Source organism: Perognathus longimembris, chromosome 2 (assembly GCF_023159225.1).
Source record: "Perognathus longimembris pacificus isolate PPM17 chromosome 2, ASM2315922v1, whole genome shotgun sequence".
NCBI classification, from domain to species: Eukaryota; Metazoa; Chordata; class Mammalia; order Rodentia; family Heteromyidae; genus Perognathus; species Perognathus longimembris.
In genome coordinates, this window is record NC_063162.1 from 118,250,113 (window position 1) to 118,268,511 (window position 18,399).

General features: G+C 35.0%; 1 protein-coding gene across 5 annotated transcripts in view; it reads right to left on the reverse strand.

Moving 5' to 3' along the window:
• The window catches only part of Sgce (sarcoglycan epsilon), a 72,660-nt gene that overhangs the window by 33,547 nt on the left and 20,714 nt on the right, over positions 1-18,399 (reverse strand). For all 5 annotated transcript variants that reach the window (XM_048340046.1, XM_048340047.1, XM_048340044.1 and 2 more), the window contains 4 exons: positions 12,676-12,798; positions 10,976-11,133; positions 6,870-6,942; positions 1,996-2,194 (listed from right to left, as the gene is read on the reverse strand). In XM_048340046.1, the coding sequence (XP_048196003.1) occupies positions 1,996-2,194; positions 6,870-6,942; positions 10,976-11,133; positions 12,676-12,798 (553 nt within the window). The remainder of the gene's footprint in view (positions 1-1,995; positions 2,195-6,869; positions 6,943-10,975; positions 11,134-12,675; positions 12,799-18,399) is intronic.

An 18,399-nucleotide genomic window follows, 5' to 3' on the forward strand; every position in this document is an offset into this window, starting at 1 on the left:
TCCTGGAAGTATAATTCTAGCAGGATCCTATTTCCCTGAGGCTTGTATAGGGGTAATAGAGTTGGCACTGGGTACAATTTATAGAAACACTATTTTAAAAGACTTCTCATATGAATACTTTGTAAAGGTTAAGGCTTAACATTAAATTAAAACTCATGGAAAGCATTTCAAGTTGGGAAGGGATCTGAGACAAGAGTCTAAATAAATGCCAAAAGACTGACTCAAATAGCTGACAGCATATGCTGCCCTCAAGCAGGTGTGAGTGGCGGTCAGTCAACTAATGGCTGAACTCTAGACAAGTACTTGGAGGACAAAAATGTTCTTAATTTAGCATCACATGCTCAGGCCGAACCCTAGGCTCAGAGTTAAAATCTCCATGAGCCATTGGAGGCCAGAAACTTATCAATATTTTTAATAATGCTTTACTGGTGATTCTCAGGCTGGAGATAGTTGGGAAACACTGCTTTGGTCAGAGTTTAGTTTAGAGTTGATTTGACAAGCTTAATTTAGTTCAAGTTCTAAAATTATGGCCTACACTACTGATTGAAGAAAAATGAAAACCTGAAGAAAATATAACTACATAAAATTCTACCAGTTTTCATTCTGGATTTAATTCTGCTTCATCAACTTCTGTGTGTTTGGTGATTCTTTTAACAATCGTCATAGAATACAGTACATTAAGAAACTTGTTGAAAGGCTCCATATTTGGAGAATTTTTTCCAGGGGCATTCTACTGTTTCCTTTGTTCCTTGGTTCTGCTTTTTAAAATTCCTCACAAGGAAAGAGATTCATATTGCAACTCTAGTTGTGAAAATTTAAGCTCTCGAGTTAGGTTTTCGTATAGAAAGCCAATCAGCAGTCAAACAAGAGATAAACTATTTCCCTCAAAGCACTTATTCATGGGCTTGACTGACTTTGAAATCCATTGCTATAACATAGGAGATAAAAGTTAATTCTGAAATGTTTAAGTTGGACTTTACAGATCACTGCTTTTCCCTCCGCTCCCTCAGTCTACTCCCCCAGACTTCATCTGTTATTTGTGATCTTTTCTGTTATTTCTAACAAAGTTCTCCTTTAAAGCTGTTCTGAAATCTAATTCTTACTAATCCAGGTATCCTAGTTAATTCTAGGCGTCACCTGTATGAAAGTGATACCAGGATTAAGGGTGAAGGAAAAGTTAGAGAGGAGACATGCTGTGCAAAATGTGATTTACTCCACATATTGTCCTTTTATAGGATTGGAGGCAAAGCAATTCTCCATCAGCCTACAGATTAGAAATTAAAGATGAAAGTCTGGCTTGACATTGGCATTGCTGTTTTGCAATTTACTCAGGTTAGGAGTGTTTCTTGACTTCTATGAGGATACAGATCATACACTGTATATTTGAAACCTGACAAATCCTTCTCCAGTGCATTGTCTCATTAATCACTATAACAACCCTGAAAGTGTATCATCCCCATTGGAACAGAAAAGGAAGTTCAGACACAGGGAGGGTTAGTGTTTTCCAAGTGCCACCCAACTTGTGAGTGACAAGGCCAGGCTCTATGCTCTCCTGTCACAGGGATGGGTTTCAAAAGCACTTCAGCCATCAGTCACCAACACATGGTGGAAAGAATGTGAAAAGCAAAGAAATAGTTTCCTAGAATAAAGTTACAGCAGTCGGTACATCCTTCTACAGCTGATAACCAGGCATCAATTTCCTTTGAAATTCATGGCCCTAAATAATCAGTTTCTCTACAGAAGACACAAAAGGCTTTACTATAATATAATACATAATGAGGATCCTGACCCGCAGTTAGATCTTCCCAGGTGCTGGGACTCAGAACTTAGAGATCCATTAACAATATCTTTTTGTCAATATGGAGAATTGCTAGTGATCCTTTCGTTACAATATTTATTTCTTAATAAAAAGAAAATTGCAGTAGGTCAATCTTCTATCTGTAATAAGTTTGATAAGATCACTATTTATGCCAAAGAGATCAAACGTGTGCTTACCCCTCCTTCATGTCATTAATAGGAAGTGGTACCCTGCCGCCCCTGTCTAGGGCTGACGTGATGTTTATAGCGTTCAGACGTTCTGGCTGCCACACGTTTTTCACAGCCCCTAGAAAGTCTCCCAGAACCTCACTGGCCAGCATTTCTTCAACGTTCATATTTTTAATGAAGAATTCTGCTTGATACGGCAATGGGAAGTCTAATTTTGGAGAAACAAAGTACATATCTTAATTAAGTAGCCTTTTAAAAGGGAAACACAAGAACAATTTGAGGTTTATTGAGTTCTATTCTGGCAATAGGAAGTAATATTATAACTGTCACTCCTCATATCTATGGTTCTATGTCCTTGGGAAGGTGGGGAGGGGAAATATATTTAGAAAAACCAAACAACCTTTTTTTTGGTCATCATTTACTAAGCAATAAGGCCTAACAGCTATTCATATTGAATTAGGTATTATAAGTGTAGAAAGGATATAAATAATGAAAGTGTGTGTAGGCTATATGCAAATATCATATCATTTTGTGTAAGGGACTTGAGCATCCTCAGACTTTGTTATTCACAAAGGTCCAGGAATTAATCCCTGGTGGATAACAAGGGACCACTGTACTAACTTCAGAGGTTTTCTCTGCAAACAGAGGCTGTATCTAAAAACATAATATAGACACAGAACTTTACGTACAATATGATAAAATGAAAGGATCACCAGTGTAATTTGTCATTGAAGAATTTGGTCCAAAAAAGAAAATAAAAACTAAACCTTTTAAATTTATAATTACTGATATCATTTGGAGCATGAAAAAAATTTTATTTTTTGACAATAAAACCAATTATATATCAAAAAAGAATTCCAAAAATAGAGCAACTGTTTTATTTTGACTCTTCTATAATTACCCTAGAAAAATTATGAAGGCTCATGAAATTCCACATCTTGCATTATCAAAGACTTACTTCAATTTTTTCTCCTGAAATTTCACCAAAATTTTGTAAACATTTCAAGATTTGTACTTAAAATCAATCCAGTGTCAAATTCAGACACCACATAAAAATACTACAAATAAAAATAAAGATATTTCAGTTAGTCTTGAGTTACCAATCACATTTCTAATATTCGTATTTTTCCATTAAGAATAAAATTTAGCTTTAATTTTATATAATTTAATTTCTATAACAAATGTTAATTCAAAAATTTACTACAAAGCAGTACAAGCAAAGAGATTTGGCTAAATTATAACAGTGAATTCTCACAAGGAAGTGAGTAGTGTCTTCTTATATTTGCTTTACACTTTCATATGTGATGCTTAGTTTATTTGGGGTAAGGGAGTTGTACTGAGATTTGAAATCAAGGCCTAATGCTGCTTGACTTGCTTTCTCCATTGTTGCTGTACCACTTGGGCCTCTCGCCCAACTTTTTGCTGTCTAATTGGAGATGGAGTCATGTAACTTTTCTACCCAGGCTCTGGATCTCAGCCTCTTGAGAAGCTGAGATTACAGACATGAGCCATTGATACCAGGCTTAGGGAAGCTTAATTTTAGAGAGGTTAAGGAACATAACAAAAATTTGAATTTATCTCATATGACTTCTTTAAGCCACAGGAGATGGCTTAGAAAGTCCTTCGCAGACCCCAAATACACAGTAAGAATTTATAAAATATTACAACTTTAATTGTTATAATAATGTGAAAATTTGTTTTTCTAAATTGTTACTTTAAAAGGACAAGAAAATCTGAATAGTACAGAGTCAAAGTCTTGAACAATAATTACACTATGAATATCCTCTAATGTATTTCAATAGAATTCATGAATCTGTAAAGTTTTCCAGTCCTATTTATTAAAGGAAAAGTAAAAATTATATAATGAACACCAGAGGCCATATTTTTGTGAAGCCTCTTTGATAGTAAAAGACACCAGATGCCAAAGGTGAAGTCTAAGGAGAAATTCTGGCTTTTGAGTTTTCAATGTGATATTTAGAGTATGGCCAACTATCCTTAACAATCTATTTCTTCAAGGCCCTAATCACAGAAAGACCTTTACTTATCTCCTATGCTGTCATTTATTTTGCTTATGACACTGTGGACTTATTTAATACACAGCCCATCTGGAATCTTCTAAAATATGATCTATTTATTCTTTTTCTTGCAGATAAATTTTCTGGTCAAACAAATATATTTCCTGCGGGCTGGGAATATGGCCTAGTGGCAAGAGTGCTTGCCTTGTATACATGAAGCCCTGGGTTCAATTCCTCAGCACCACATATATAGAAAATGGCAGAAGTGGCGCTGTGGCTCAAGTGGCAGAGTGCTAGCCCTGAGCAAAAAGAAGCCAGAGACAGTGCTCAGGCCCTGAGTTCAAGGCCCAGGACTGGCCAAAAACAAACAAAAAACAAATACATTTCCTGTCTTATACAGATAAATAGTAGCTTGATCATGTGATATTTTCCCCTAGACCTTGAAATAGTCATGCAGAAGTGAATTATGAATAAGTTTTTTATGCTAAATAATATATTTAAAATAACATTGAATATAATTTTTGCATGTGTCAGAAGTCTGTAATTATTCATTTCCTTCAATGTTTTCACATCCAATTTCCCCAAAGCTGTAAAGCTTGTCTTTCTTATCCTGACTACTGCTTTCTGGAGAACTGTTCAATGGCTTTCCCTGGTCTATGTGACTCTGCTTTGTGGCTTCCATTCCAGGACTCACGAGTGCAAGCAGGGAGCTGCCACACCCCTTGGAGGCGCTGGGTAGTGCAGCTGCCTGCTGTCTACTGGGCCAAGAGCTGTTGCCAGGTCTCCCTGGAATGAATCACAGCAGCTTTCTAACTCTGGGGAAATCCCATGCCTGCTATATTTGGAAATCACGGAGGCCAAGAGAACAGTAGGCCAACAGATTGGTGGCAGGCCTCAGAGGCGTTAAACTCAATTTAGAGAGTCACTTTATGTGCTCTCCTTGAGCACCATGCTGTGTGAGTCTACATGACTAATTTCCCATTAGGGCGCTCAGAGAAGGAGACAGCTGGGCAGGGAGTCCATCTGACCATGATTACCCTGATTTACAACTTTGTTATTTCTTTCCCTAAACCTTATCTGGGATAAGCAGCATGAGTGAAGGCCATATTCAGAGATGTACATCCTAGTATGCATATATATTTCTGTCTAGACTAGAAGGACAAATGTGTGACCCTTTTAGTTCAATGGTTTTCAAACAGTTTAGGTCACTGAACCCTACATAAAAAGCAGTGGTGTAGCTTGCCTAAAGTCAAAGTTAGAGGCATCCAAAATTTATCCACATGTCCTCCCTTACCAACACAGCCACAAAACTCCTGATTTAGATAAATAGCCCCTAAAGCCAACTTTTGACCCTTCAGTTGTCTAGCAATCTTCCATTCATATTGACTTGATCATGTGCTCCCTACATCAATAACAAAACCTATTCAAAGGCCCTCTGTGAGCTACCTCTCTGGAGAGCAGAGTGGACTCTAAGACCAGACTGAAGAAAGAAGAGGTCAGGTTGTAGACAAGGCTTTTTTTCAGCTTTTTGGAATTTCCACATCTGAAAGAGCCTTGAATCCCTCTGAAAGAAAAACAGTAAGGTCCAATGACCCAAGGCCAGTGGAATATATCTGTGTAACTCCAGTGATGAATTGCCCAGGAGAAAGGAAGCATTGCGATTACTCTACACATCAAGGGCATCCCAATTCTATGGGGGCAGCTTAGACTGGAATCCAACATCCCATCTCACTTGCAGTCCATACTAGAAGTCTCTCTGACCCAAACACGAATACCTACTAAAAGCTCTGTGAGTGTGAGTGTAGACAGATAGTACTCTGTCCAGACCCAAAGAGTTGCCCTTGGAGCTGCTTTTTGTATCTTTTTATATTGTAAATTTGTACATTTTATTATCTTCAACTAATACTGCTAAAACATCTACAAGAAAAAAAGTCACTTAAAGAGGTTCAACTCTTCAAGAAATCTCTCCACATATGTATTAGTATTATAGAGAAACTGTTTTCTTTTGTATATTCAAATGCAATTGTTAAACCACCATTGTTGAGTTATCATGAATTCCAAAAATAGTAGGTTCTGGTTAAATATTTGCTTGCTTGATTTTAGTGGTACTGGTGAACCAAAGCAAGAATTCCTGTATTAAGAATACAAACTTGTATGTGTATGATTGTTTTGAGAGAGAAAATTATCTGTGTCTGTTCTTCTTCTGTAACCTTCATAAATGGTATCTAGAATAGAAAGGACTACCATAGATTTATTATAGGTTTTAGGGGTATATATTTTTCCTAGTCAATTGCAAAGTAAGATGGAAATATCTGATAGTATAATTCTTGTAACAGTTTGTCCCTAACCTTCAAAATCCTTAGGCAATCACTTATAATTTGAGCATATGTTACTTTAAATTGCTGATGGACTCTAGCAATCACTAACATACAATTAACTTAGGTAGAAAACTGTTCTCCAAGTTACAATTGGATTACTGCCTATTGTAAACTTTAAAACAAAACAATAAAACTAGTTCATAACTATGAACACACTCTATGATCTATGTTAAGCACATTTCAAGACTTAAGAATCCTTACTCCAGTTTGGAAATGTTATTCTTAGGACCATTTTACAGACCATAAAACCAAAGCTTAGAGAATAGACAGTCTATCTGTGTAGTTAGCTCTCTATCCTTAGTTCTTCACAGAATACATCACAAGATTTTATAACAAATTAGGTATTGTTTTGCTTTCACATTTTACTCTTTCATTAGTTATATTAGGTATGAAGTACTTTATAGTTCACAATTATATTTTGTAGAGTTATCAAAAATAATGGAATACTTCTTGTAAATAAAGAAATGATGAACATATTTTCAATACTTGCCTTCTGCTGACATTATATTAATTATCAAATTATGCCTTGCAGTCTCAAAGGTGCGCCTATTATAGGCAGTTATCTAGAAAAGGAAAATCATATTAAAGAAGTGAAATGTTATTTGTGAGACAAAATTCATTAAGGAGAAAAATGAAAACAAATGCTTGTTCTTTTCATTTTCATTATTTGTTGATATATGTAACCCAATATTCCTTCTCTTGGCAATAAGAAATCAGGGCTTTTAGCAATATTATAGGAAAATCAACAATTAATCAGGTCTATTTAACATGGCTAAAGCAAAAAGTTAAATGGAGAAAGACCTTTTCATAGAAGGCCATTAAGTATATAGGTAGCAATGCAGGTGCATCATTAGTAAATGAAAGACCTATTATGAATTACTTACCATTACATTCTAAGAAAGAACAAAGCCTAAACAATATACTGTGCTTTCAGATGGCATTTAAGGATTATAATGGAAACCACTCTTTAAAACAAGCACATCTCTGTGTTGTTTGCATTTAGTATGAAACTGCACAAAAATCAGTCAAAAAATGTTATAACTAATCCTGTAGAGAAGACAGTCTATAAAGCCAAGGCACATGCTCAAAAACACAGATGCATACATTCCTAGAGTTACATGTTAGTAAACAATTGCAGGACCAGTAAATTTATATCAAAGTCAACTCAGAAAAAGTCAATGAAAACCACAAACAAAGTAAAGGGTGATAGCAGGATAGGGCTTCAAAACTCAAGGAATAATTAACTTTACAACAGATATGAAATCATCAGACACATCTGTAGTACCTCAAAAAAACCCAAATGTGTCCAAGTCCTAGAATCCCAGCACTAGCCTTTCAGCAGTGATTGAACTGTGGGTGACACTGAGACAAAAGAGCAGAGTAAAACTGCCTCCAACTAGCAAGAAACATCTCCTGTGTTTAAAAACAAACCCAAAGACTTTTTAGGTCACATAGGAGCTCCAAAAGAAGTCAATTGTAATCTTTAAAAATACTGAGCATTAGAACAGAATCAGAATTTTGGACTAAGTAAAGCCTTAAACACTATTCTAGAAGGCACATTGTTTCTCAAAGTGACAAGAACTCTCTCCACGATTTGTCGAACTTCTATTGGATTTATCACTTCCCTACTGCTAGACATGTGGTCAGCTAGGCTCACATTAAAGATTAAAATTAGAACTAGTCACTAAAATGAAGTGGAAACATTTTCTAATGAAGGAAGAATAAAAATATAAAGTTTCAGTTATGAATCTTCATGATTTCACACACTTATTGTGTACTCATTATTTTGTACAATTATTATAAAATAATACAAAAGAATTTATCCTGAAAAAAATATTTTCAATGGAAAAGAAATACCAGTTTTCTCTTATGTGATAGATACTGAAGCTTCTGTTTAGGAAAGATATTTGGTATTTTCAAATGAATAACAATAGTTTAAAGTTAGCCTTTCCATATTCATCACAGATTCCATTACTGCAAGTTTCATCAACTCTAATAGGTTTCTTTTTTTAAATAACAGATTAATGAAAGGAATGAAGAATATTTCAAATGAAGAGGAAGAATTTTATTATCTGAATTTACATTTGATGTTTAAACAGCTACACATTTTAACAGCAAATACTTAAACTTAACTACTTAAACAAGCATTGTTAGAAAGCTTGCCTGTCTAAGTTCCCAGGTCAGCATCTATAAATGTGTCATAGCTAGAAGTATCAAAGTTTGCCACTATGGGAAAAAATGTGAGACACTACTCAAAATAACTAACATAAAACAATGTTGGGGGCATTGCTCTAGTGGTAAAGCACCTGCTTACCAAGTGAAAAAGACCCTGAGTTCAAACGAGGTAACAAACAGTACAAGTAATGTATCCAATGCCTAACGTATGAAACTGTAACCTCTCTGTACATCAGTTTGATAATAAAAATTTGAAAAAAAAATCCTAGTATCCCCCCTACTTCTATATTTTATTGTAATAATTGAAATTTTTGCCTTTCATAACTAATCCTTAATCTTCCTAGGTTCAAGTTCTTTATTTGGTAAAAAGAATCTAACATTATGTTTTCATATATGGCTAGTCAATTGCCTCAACACCACTTAATAACAGACATTGCTTTTTCCAGTGACCAGTACTGTCAACTCTTCAGACACGTATTATTGGTCCATATACACATATAATCGACTCTTGGCTCTTCTCAATTCTTCAGTTAATATGTTCATCCCTGCATCAAGGAAATGTCATGATAATTAACATGTACTCATATAAATGTTTATATATAGCCAAGGAGAAGAAACTAATCTCCCATTTTTCTTCTTTAGGGTTGTCTTGATTATTCTTGGCCTGTATTCTTCCCTACAAATTTTAGAACCAGCTTGCCAAGTTTCATTAAAAGAAAATAATATTCCATTATAATTTTTATTAGAATTGTCTTGAATCTATAAATTAGTCAGGAGAATATGATGCCTTTCATAATACTGGGTCTTTCTATTCTTGAGTAAAATACTTTTTCATTTATGGAGGTATTTCTTTAATATCAAAGTTTTACTATTTTTCCATAAATATCTACATCCTTGTTATATTTTTCTCCTAGTACCTTATAATCTTTGTTGCTACTTTAACACATTCTCTTTTAAGATATATTTTTTTAGTTTTGTTATTAAAGTATAGATTGAAACAAGTTTTTTATATCAATCCTAAAGATCATTGATAGCCTTTCCTAAGATTTGTATGTCTGTGTGAAAGAGACAGAGACAGAGACAAAGAGACAGACAGAGAGAGAGAGAGAGAGAGAAAGAATGAGAGAGAGGGAGAGGGAGGGAGAGGGAGAGAAAGAGAGGGGGAGGGAGGGAGAATGTGTATGCTGGTCCTGGGGCTTGAACTCAGAGTAAGTACTTTCCCTGAGCTTTTCTGCTAAAGGCTACCATTCTACCACTTGAACCACATCTCTACTTCCGGCTTTTTGGTGTTTAACTGGAAATATGAGTCTCATAGACTCAGCTTCCCAGGATAGCTTCAAACTGAGATTCTCAGAATGCCACCTCCTGAATAGATAGGATTATAGGCATGAGCCACCAGTATCTAGCTTCTTTCCTAAAATTTTTAATCATCTTTAAGTTACTATGTAATTGCAACTATGAAGACAATTAATGTTTTTCTCCTTTAATTTTTCTTTGTGGGAATACTAGCATGTAATCACCTGAATATTTGTGGCTGAAAGTATAGAAAATAAGTCACCTAGGACCTGAACAAGCTCTTGTCAATTCTGCTGTCACTTTCTATAGTACTTTCTGCTGCCCTGCCTACTACCAGTAAATGCTGTAGGACTCAAGAGTTAATTTGGATTACAGGATACTAAGTCAGCATCACTTACTAGATTTACCCTCAAAGATTTGCCCCTAAGAACACCGATAACTTCAGTTTTTGTCATTTGCACAACCAAGATACATGTACAATTGTCTGAGACAATACAGCTTTCTTACTCCTCCATTTTTTTTAAACAAGGGTGATGCTTGAAACCAGTTCTTTGTATATGCTAGGGAAACTATCAGTAACCTACATCCCCAATCTCTACCTCCCAGATTCTGATGTTCCCTTGACCAAGAAAGCTTCCTTTCGGCTTCTTGTAGGGACTTCCTCAACACCTTCTTATGAGTGGAGTTAAGACAGTGTTGACTAAATATGAGTTTTTATCTCAGTGCCTCAACCTCTCACCCACTCCTCATCTTCCACAACGTTTGCCTCAGAAGATGTCCGATGAATGACTATTGCAATGAACATAAAATTTGAATTCAAAATGTAAAACAAGTAAATTCTTCTTTCACATCCATTTTCCTACACAGAACTTAAATTACTGAAATCTTTCTTTCAAATGTCATGTAATTCTTTTTTCAAATTTAGACCATCATCTTTAAAAGTTGAAACAACAGACTTTATAGAACAGAAAGGAATGTTACATTTCTAGATGGTTAATGTGTTTTTGTTCACAAATTGTTAAACCAATGACCTATGACTTATGTTTCAAAATTTAAAATTCAAATGATCATATATACACATTTATGTATGTGTATATAAATTTTGATCTTTTAAAAGGAAATTACCTCAATGACAGTTGGCTTTCCCACATTTTCAGCTGTTGGAGACCCATACAGGACTCCATCACTATATGGTGTTCTTTGGATATATCGAAGCCATCCAGGTCGGTCTGGGTAACCCATTAAGTTTGTGTTAAATGTTATAGGATCATTACTAATCTCGCCTAGAAAAGACATAGAAGACAGACACAAAAAAGTTATTTGCACACAATTTGCTTTGGTACTTTCTATCAAAACACTGTCTTTAAAAAAATTCAAAGCAAACTAAATACACAAACAAAAAAATCCCTTTGTGAATTTAGATTAAGGCTCTGTGGAATAAAAGAATTTAACTGATGCCATAAATAAAGCAGATTCATACAATTTTCTTGAAAGCTTTTTGGTGGGAGTACATTAGAGCAGGCCAGTTCTAACAGTGACTCAAACAGTTTTCAGTACATTCTCCTCATCTCCATTAATCATATTAATGATTTCATGCTTTGGAGAAGCATTCCTTTCATGAAGCTCTAGATACTTTCAAACTAATATTGAGGGAGTTAAAAAACTAACTACAACAATATCACCAAAATCAAAATAATATAATTTTAAAACTTTGGAGGGTGGAATGAAAACAACTATGTCAAATTCAAGACAACTGTGTTAATGACTATATGTATGGATAACAAGCACGAAAGTCTTGGCATATCATGCTCAAACATATTTCATACATTTATTATATATTATGTATATAAGTGTGCTATTCTTAGCCCTAATTTTATTGATGGATTATGTAATTTTCCATGGTTTTGCTAAGTGGTGAAACTGAAAGTCAATATTGATGACCCTAGAAAGTATACTCACCTCCATATTCTTCCTCACAGAGCTGCTGCTCACTATGTTGAGCTATTTAGTTCTGCAAACATGGTCTAGCTCATAAGAAAACATTCTAAAAATCACTGAGGAAAAGAGTACTTTTTGCCTGAAAATGATTAAGAACATGTCTACTTTTATTTTAGAAATATTTTCAAATTCACTATTCATTATATATAATCTACAAAAAAATCTATATTCACTCCAATGTTAAAATTTTTATTCTTATAAATGATGTCATTGTTCAGAAAAGTCATTTTTATTTTCTGCTTAAGACATTTACAACTTAATATGTTTTTTCCTGCTATTCTTTCTGTATCTTCATTAGTGTGATGGCATTTGTGATCATTCAAAATAACATATTTGAAACCAAACTGAATTAAATAAGAATCTATGATTGGTATTAGTTTGAAGAAAAATTAATTTCTATTACATTATTAAGAAGTTTTATCAAATTATGTCATTTTGTAAAAGCTTTTAAAGAACTCTTACTTAATATCATAGTTCATTTTCTTCTACTATATATATAGTTTTGTACTATGCAATACTTAGTATAAAATCATAATTGTATATCTATAATTATATCCGTAACAAAGGTGGATCATCATCAGAAGCATAAAACTCAAGACTCAGAATTGAGAAACATTTTTTTAATTCAAATATGAATTATTTCTTTCTGCAATTAAATTTCTAATCTTCAAGAGAGAAACATTCTGCAACCCATTTGTTATATATCTAGACTATTTTAAAGGACATTAATAACTGATCACGTACCACCCAGATTGTGCACACTGAAGAAACGATTTGTATAAACATATAGTAAACCAACCCTTTCCCTCCCTACAAAAAGAACCTACCAGGTTTGGGGTAAGGAGGAAATTCTCCCTTAAAATATTCTCTTTCCAGAACATGAACAAAGAGGACACCTGCAGACGGGTATACATTCCGATCAGAGTGCACCTTTGAGAAAATAGTATACACTGAAAAAAAGGGACAGACAGGACACAGATAAATAATGACTACTGTCTCTGGATAATTCAGCTTCAATTGTAAACAAGTGTTTCACAATATAGAAATCTCTGATCAAAGTAAAGCAACACGCAAGAGAGCTGTTAATAACAATTTGTGTAAAAGAACGATGATTTTAAGACAAAACATGGAAAACTCTATTGACTTGTGTTTAGAACATTTTCAAAGACTATGTAAATAAAATTAAACATATGCAATATTCTTAAAAGTTATTCAGTAGTCAGGTACTAGTAGCTCATGCATATAATCCTAGCTAGTCAGGATGTTGAGATCTGAGATTGTAGTTAGAAGCCAGCCTTGGCAGAAAAGTTTGCAAGATGCCTATCTTCAATTAACTACCAAAAAGCCAGAAGTGGAGCTGTGGCTCAATGGATAGAGCACTAGCCTTGAGCAAAAATATGGTCAAAGACAGCTCCCAAACCCTGAGTTCAAGCCACAGACCAGCATACATATACAAAAGTTATTGAGTAATGAAATGTCCACATTATGTTACTGGAGATTATTAGTAATAAAATATGTGATGAGCATTGACCAGCATAATAACTACAGTTTCCTTCCTTCCTTCCTTCCTTCCTTCCTTCCTTCCTTCCTTCCTTCCTTCCTTCCTTCCTTCCTTCCTTCCTTCCTTCCTTCCTTCCTTCCTTCCTTCCTTCCGCTTGAATTTATGACCTGGGAAATGTCCCTGAGCTTTTTTTTTTTTTTTTTTTTGCCAGTCCTGGGGCTTAGACTCAGGGCCTGAGCACTGTCCCTGGCTTCTTTTTGCTCAAGGCTAGCACTCTACCACTTGAGCCACAGCACCACTTCTGGCCATTTTCTACATATGTGGTGCTGGGGAATCGAACCCAGGGCTTCATGTATAGGAGTCAAGCATTCTTGCCACTAGGCCATATCCCCAGCCCCCTGAACTTTTTTTTTTTGCTCAAGTTTAGCGCTCTACAACTTGAGCCACAGCTCCACTTCAGTTTTGTTGGTAGTTTTTGGAAATGAGTCTCACAGACTTTCCTGCCTGGGCTAGCTTTGAACTATAATCCTCAAATCTCAGCCTTCTGAGTGGTTAAGATTACAGATCTGAACCACCAGCATCAGCCTCTCAGTCCTTTTAAATTAAGCAGTAACATCTATAACATACTATTTTCCAGGAAAAGCAGACTAATATATACATATGTCATATACTAATATTAGTACAAATTAAAACCAATATTAAACTTAATTTATGTTTAGAAAACTGTATATATTTAGGAAAATGTACGGGGTACTGTTTCTGAGTACTCAGTGTTCATCTCTCTCTTAAAAGTAACTAATATTACTCTTCTATTCTTGACATTTAATAATTCTTAGGGTACTCTGTTATATTGTGTTATATTCTGAACAAGCAACAGCATATTATATTACATAATTCACTGCAAATAATTCCTTTAAGTGAAATGAGACCAATTTCATGATTCATGGTTGCTTAAGAGATCAAATGTGAGTACTTTAAAACGGTCAGATTGGTTTGATTAGTTTCCACCTATTGTTTTTCTTCTGATACCATCGACTCCACTAGCACATTATTGCCATCACATTTGTCACCTCTACAATCTTTTCTGGGTTTCCTGATTGGTCAGAAACTGCATTTTTTTAGACTGAGAATCCCTATCTGGTCAGATCTTTCTTGCAGTCACTGATGGATTGGTAAATGTGGTAATTAACCTTAGGAACCCCAAGGCTGTTCACACCAAGCTCATAACTTACTAAAAACCCTGCACAGCAATATCATGAGTAAATTTTTCAGTATAAAAATAAAAGCTCCTACAAAATGTTTCTTTTCTGTGAAAACTTGTCCCTGCAGTTCTATGGATGGCTGCCAGAAAAAAAAAAAAAAAGCAACCGGAATGAAAATATTTGGCTTGTAGCTTCACATATCTATAATTTGACTACTAAGAACACAACTTCAGAGGCTATACAAGTAGAAAAAAGGAAGCTACAAACTAGTTTAAAATAAGTTTAACTAGGTATGGAAGGGGATCCTTTGCTTACTTTTCTGGAACTAGTATATAGGAAGAGTCTTTACAGTGCTCAACTTCAACCTAAGAACTACTTACCTGCTAAAATGATTCCAATTCAAACAAGAAGAAAGACTGAATAATAGAAAAAATAGAAAAAGGCTTAGAATTTGCAACCTGAATATTAGGTGCTGTGGAGACCCCATGCATGTCTTTCATGAGTTCACTATCCAGTTTGGGAGACCAATACTTTCCTAAGTAAATGCTATCCTGAAGGCACGAAGTGCTCTAGCAATGTGGGAGGGGGAGAGGAGCAAATGCGGTTGGAAAAATCTGGAAAACAGTTACCGAAGGAAAACTCAATACGGCTCTTAAAGCATCAGTAGGTTTCTAGAACTCAGAGATGGGGAATTCAGGCATTCAGCAATGAACACATGTGCAAGACACAATAGTGAGATGCTGTGCATATCTTCAGGGAAGGCCAGTTATACTGGATCCTGGATGTTTTATTTGTTGTTGTTGGGGTTCTTTTTTTGAGGGAAAGCAAAACTAGGAAGAAGAATCTAATTATAGAAAGCTTTACACTCCTTCTATGAAGTTATTTTACTCTATATTAAAGGCACTGAAATTCCAGAACACAAATCTTACATACAAACCATAAGAACATTTTGAATAATCTAAATGAATTGCTTCTGAATTCATTCTTTCTAAAGATTAAAAACATATTGAAAGTGCAGTATTGAGTTCTGTTTATGCTGTCATTTTTTTAGCATCTAAAAGAGTGTCAGGCATATCTGAGCAAGTTCATCAGTGTTCATAGAATGTATGCATACATTCTAATACAAAGCACTGTAAAGGCAGTCACAATTTTCAGTCCAGTGAACTAAATATATCTTATCCTCAATTTAAGGTGTAACATTTTATAAATTACTATTCCCCATATACATCATAATTTAATAACCTTCCTTAGTTTTCATTACTATGAGTAGTAAAAGTTAGCTTATAAAGCAAAAATAAAAACAGGCTGTTCACATTAAATAATAGTGAGATGATTCTACTTTCTGTTCAAGGCCTAACATGAAATAATTATAGGATATCTGGCACTCCATATCACTTTCTTTCAAATACTATCATAGAACATCTCAGGTTCTGCCTTCATAAAAAATTATACCCGCAATCTACAACCTACCATAGCCCTCATGGGTTTTAAGATGACATGCACATTTCTTTATTCATGTGTGCTCAATTGCCTTTCTGCAATCTGCTGAACTACATACTTGCTGGTCAGTTACCTTGGCAACTCCACAGTAAAGCCTGCTTCACGTTAAGTATAGTATGCCATTCACATTGAGAAAAACATGATACAGATGTATGACATATTCATCATCCAGAAATGGAAAATGACTAAGCCACTATGTTTTGTTTGTGAAAATAATACGTCCTTTCTGTAGCATCAGTTTAAATTATGGGCACCCACACAACATTTTAGAGAAGAGCTCTTTCCCTTTCCCTTTCTTATTTGTTACTTGCAAAATAAATAGCTCTTCAACAAAGGCTATTTGGACAGTACTTACACCTATACTTCCTTGCAAAACCAACAATGACACAGAGAATCTAAAGCCCTAGGCTCTTGTTCTAAACATGGACTATTTCAATAATGCTGATAGGGTCTGTGCCAACACCCACAGGGGCTATTGTAAGAGTTAACATAAGTTGCAACCACATATGCCTAGGTAGTACCCACAAACCATAAACTCGATACATATTGTTTTCCCTAGGAGCAATTCTTAAAAAATCAAATATAAACACTGTAAGAAGCCACAATACAAAGATCTAATAATCTCTGAAATATACATGTGTACAGTGCCTTGCTAATCAAGCCAAGGTCACAGGGTCTGGCCTCTCTGTGTACGGCATGGTTTTGCAATCTTATGTAGCTGCAAATCCATTACCTCTGTAAACACATGCCACTGGATACAATTGAAACTGGAAACCAGTGTGTGGCTAAATCCCGTGCAAATCTAACAACATTAATGGGCAAAACAATTAAAGCAAACCTGAGCCCACAGGGAACCAAAATATCATCTTCAAACAGCAAAAATAGATAGATGTGCAAAGATTAAAGACTTCTGAAAACATGCTGCCATAATAGATTTTTTTTAAAGAAAAAGTTACATATCTGAGTAAAGAGAGCTAAAAGGTTATGTCAGCAAGTAGCCAGATTCATGAACTCACCCTCCCTAAATTCTGATGTCTCTTATTCCTATGCTACCAAACTCTTGTTCACAGAACTATTCTCTGTATGTTTTAGTCATGGGGTAGAAAAACTACAGACTGTTTCAACAACTGCATATTAGGTGACAGCACAGAACCAAGAATCAAATAATAGAGCAGTGGCAATAAAGTGGGACCTCATGCTAGCAAAATTGAGTCCTATCTTCCTTTACTAAGAGTCCATTGCAAAATTTCTCTCTTCACAATGAAAATATAATGGTGTGCATCTGTGTCCTTACTTACAATAACCCCAAATGCAAAAGCATATTGGGGTGTATTTAGTAAACATTAATAAACAATTATAAAAATAATTGTTAATGAATCTATGACACAGAACTTCACAATAACTGCAATGATTATTTTTAATGGCATGTTTATGTGTACAGGCACAATTCAGTCCCTTCTTTACAAAATATCCAGACCCACTTACCAAATCCTTTTCTTCATCACCAAGAACAAATACATGGCTACAAAGATAAGATATTCTTTTAAATGTGGAGACTTTGAAATTTCCCATTAGACTTAAATCTTAGTTGTCTCTCTTTTGAAATCTTTGAGAAGTCATAAACTGTTATTAATATGCATGTTTAGTGGCTTTTAATAGATATCATTTATGTGTAGGTGTCTCTTATAGATAGTTTATTAACAAGTTAATCACTTCAATAGGGGAACTTATATCCTCACTGTCTAATTTTTAAGGTTCCCAAGGCTAGGACAAAATCTAAGTTTACCAGGAACTCCACAGAATGAATCATTCCAAAGAGCTGATTTTCTAAAGTACTCAGTGGTCGATTCTTTTTTATGATGGTATAAGATCATCATTTTCCACATCAATTACTGCTCTCTGCTCCATTATACAGCGACGCCCTTATGGGCTGTTTGGTTGCCTTGTCATTTACCGATCACACTAGCAGGTCCCAGGCTGCTAATGCTTTTTAAGGTTGTATGTTTTATAGATTTTCTGTTTTCTCCTCTGTAGACAAGTTGTCAGCTGTCATTTCTCATTGCTATCAGTAGTTTCCTATAGCACTTTCTCTATCCCCTCTAATTTGCTGTTATTAATCGGCTGTAGGTTTAGAAACCAGACTACTAAATGAGGTGAGATTGCACGTTAAGAGCAAATACGTGCTATTTTGACACACACAGTGCTCTGCTAGATGCACAAAACAGTCTGCATTTGCTGCATCTATTTTGGCTGACCAAAGACCCTTTTGTGGTATATTTTCTGATTCTTACTTGGGGCAGTATACTGTTGAATAAATTATCTAATTGCAACTGGGAAAAAGCCACTAC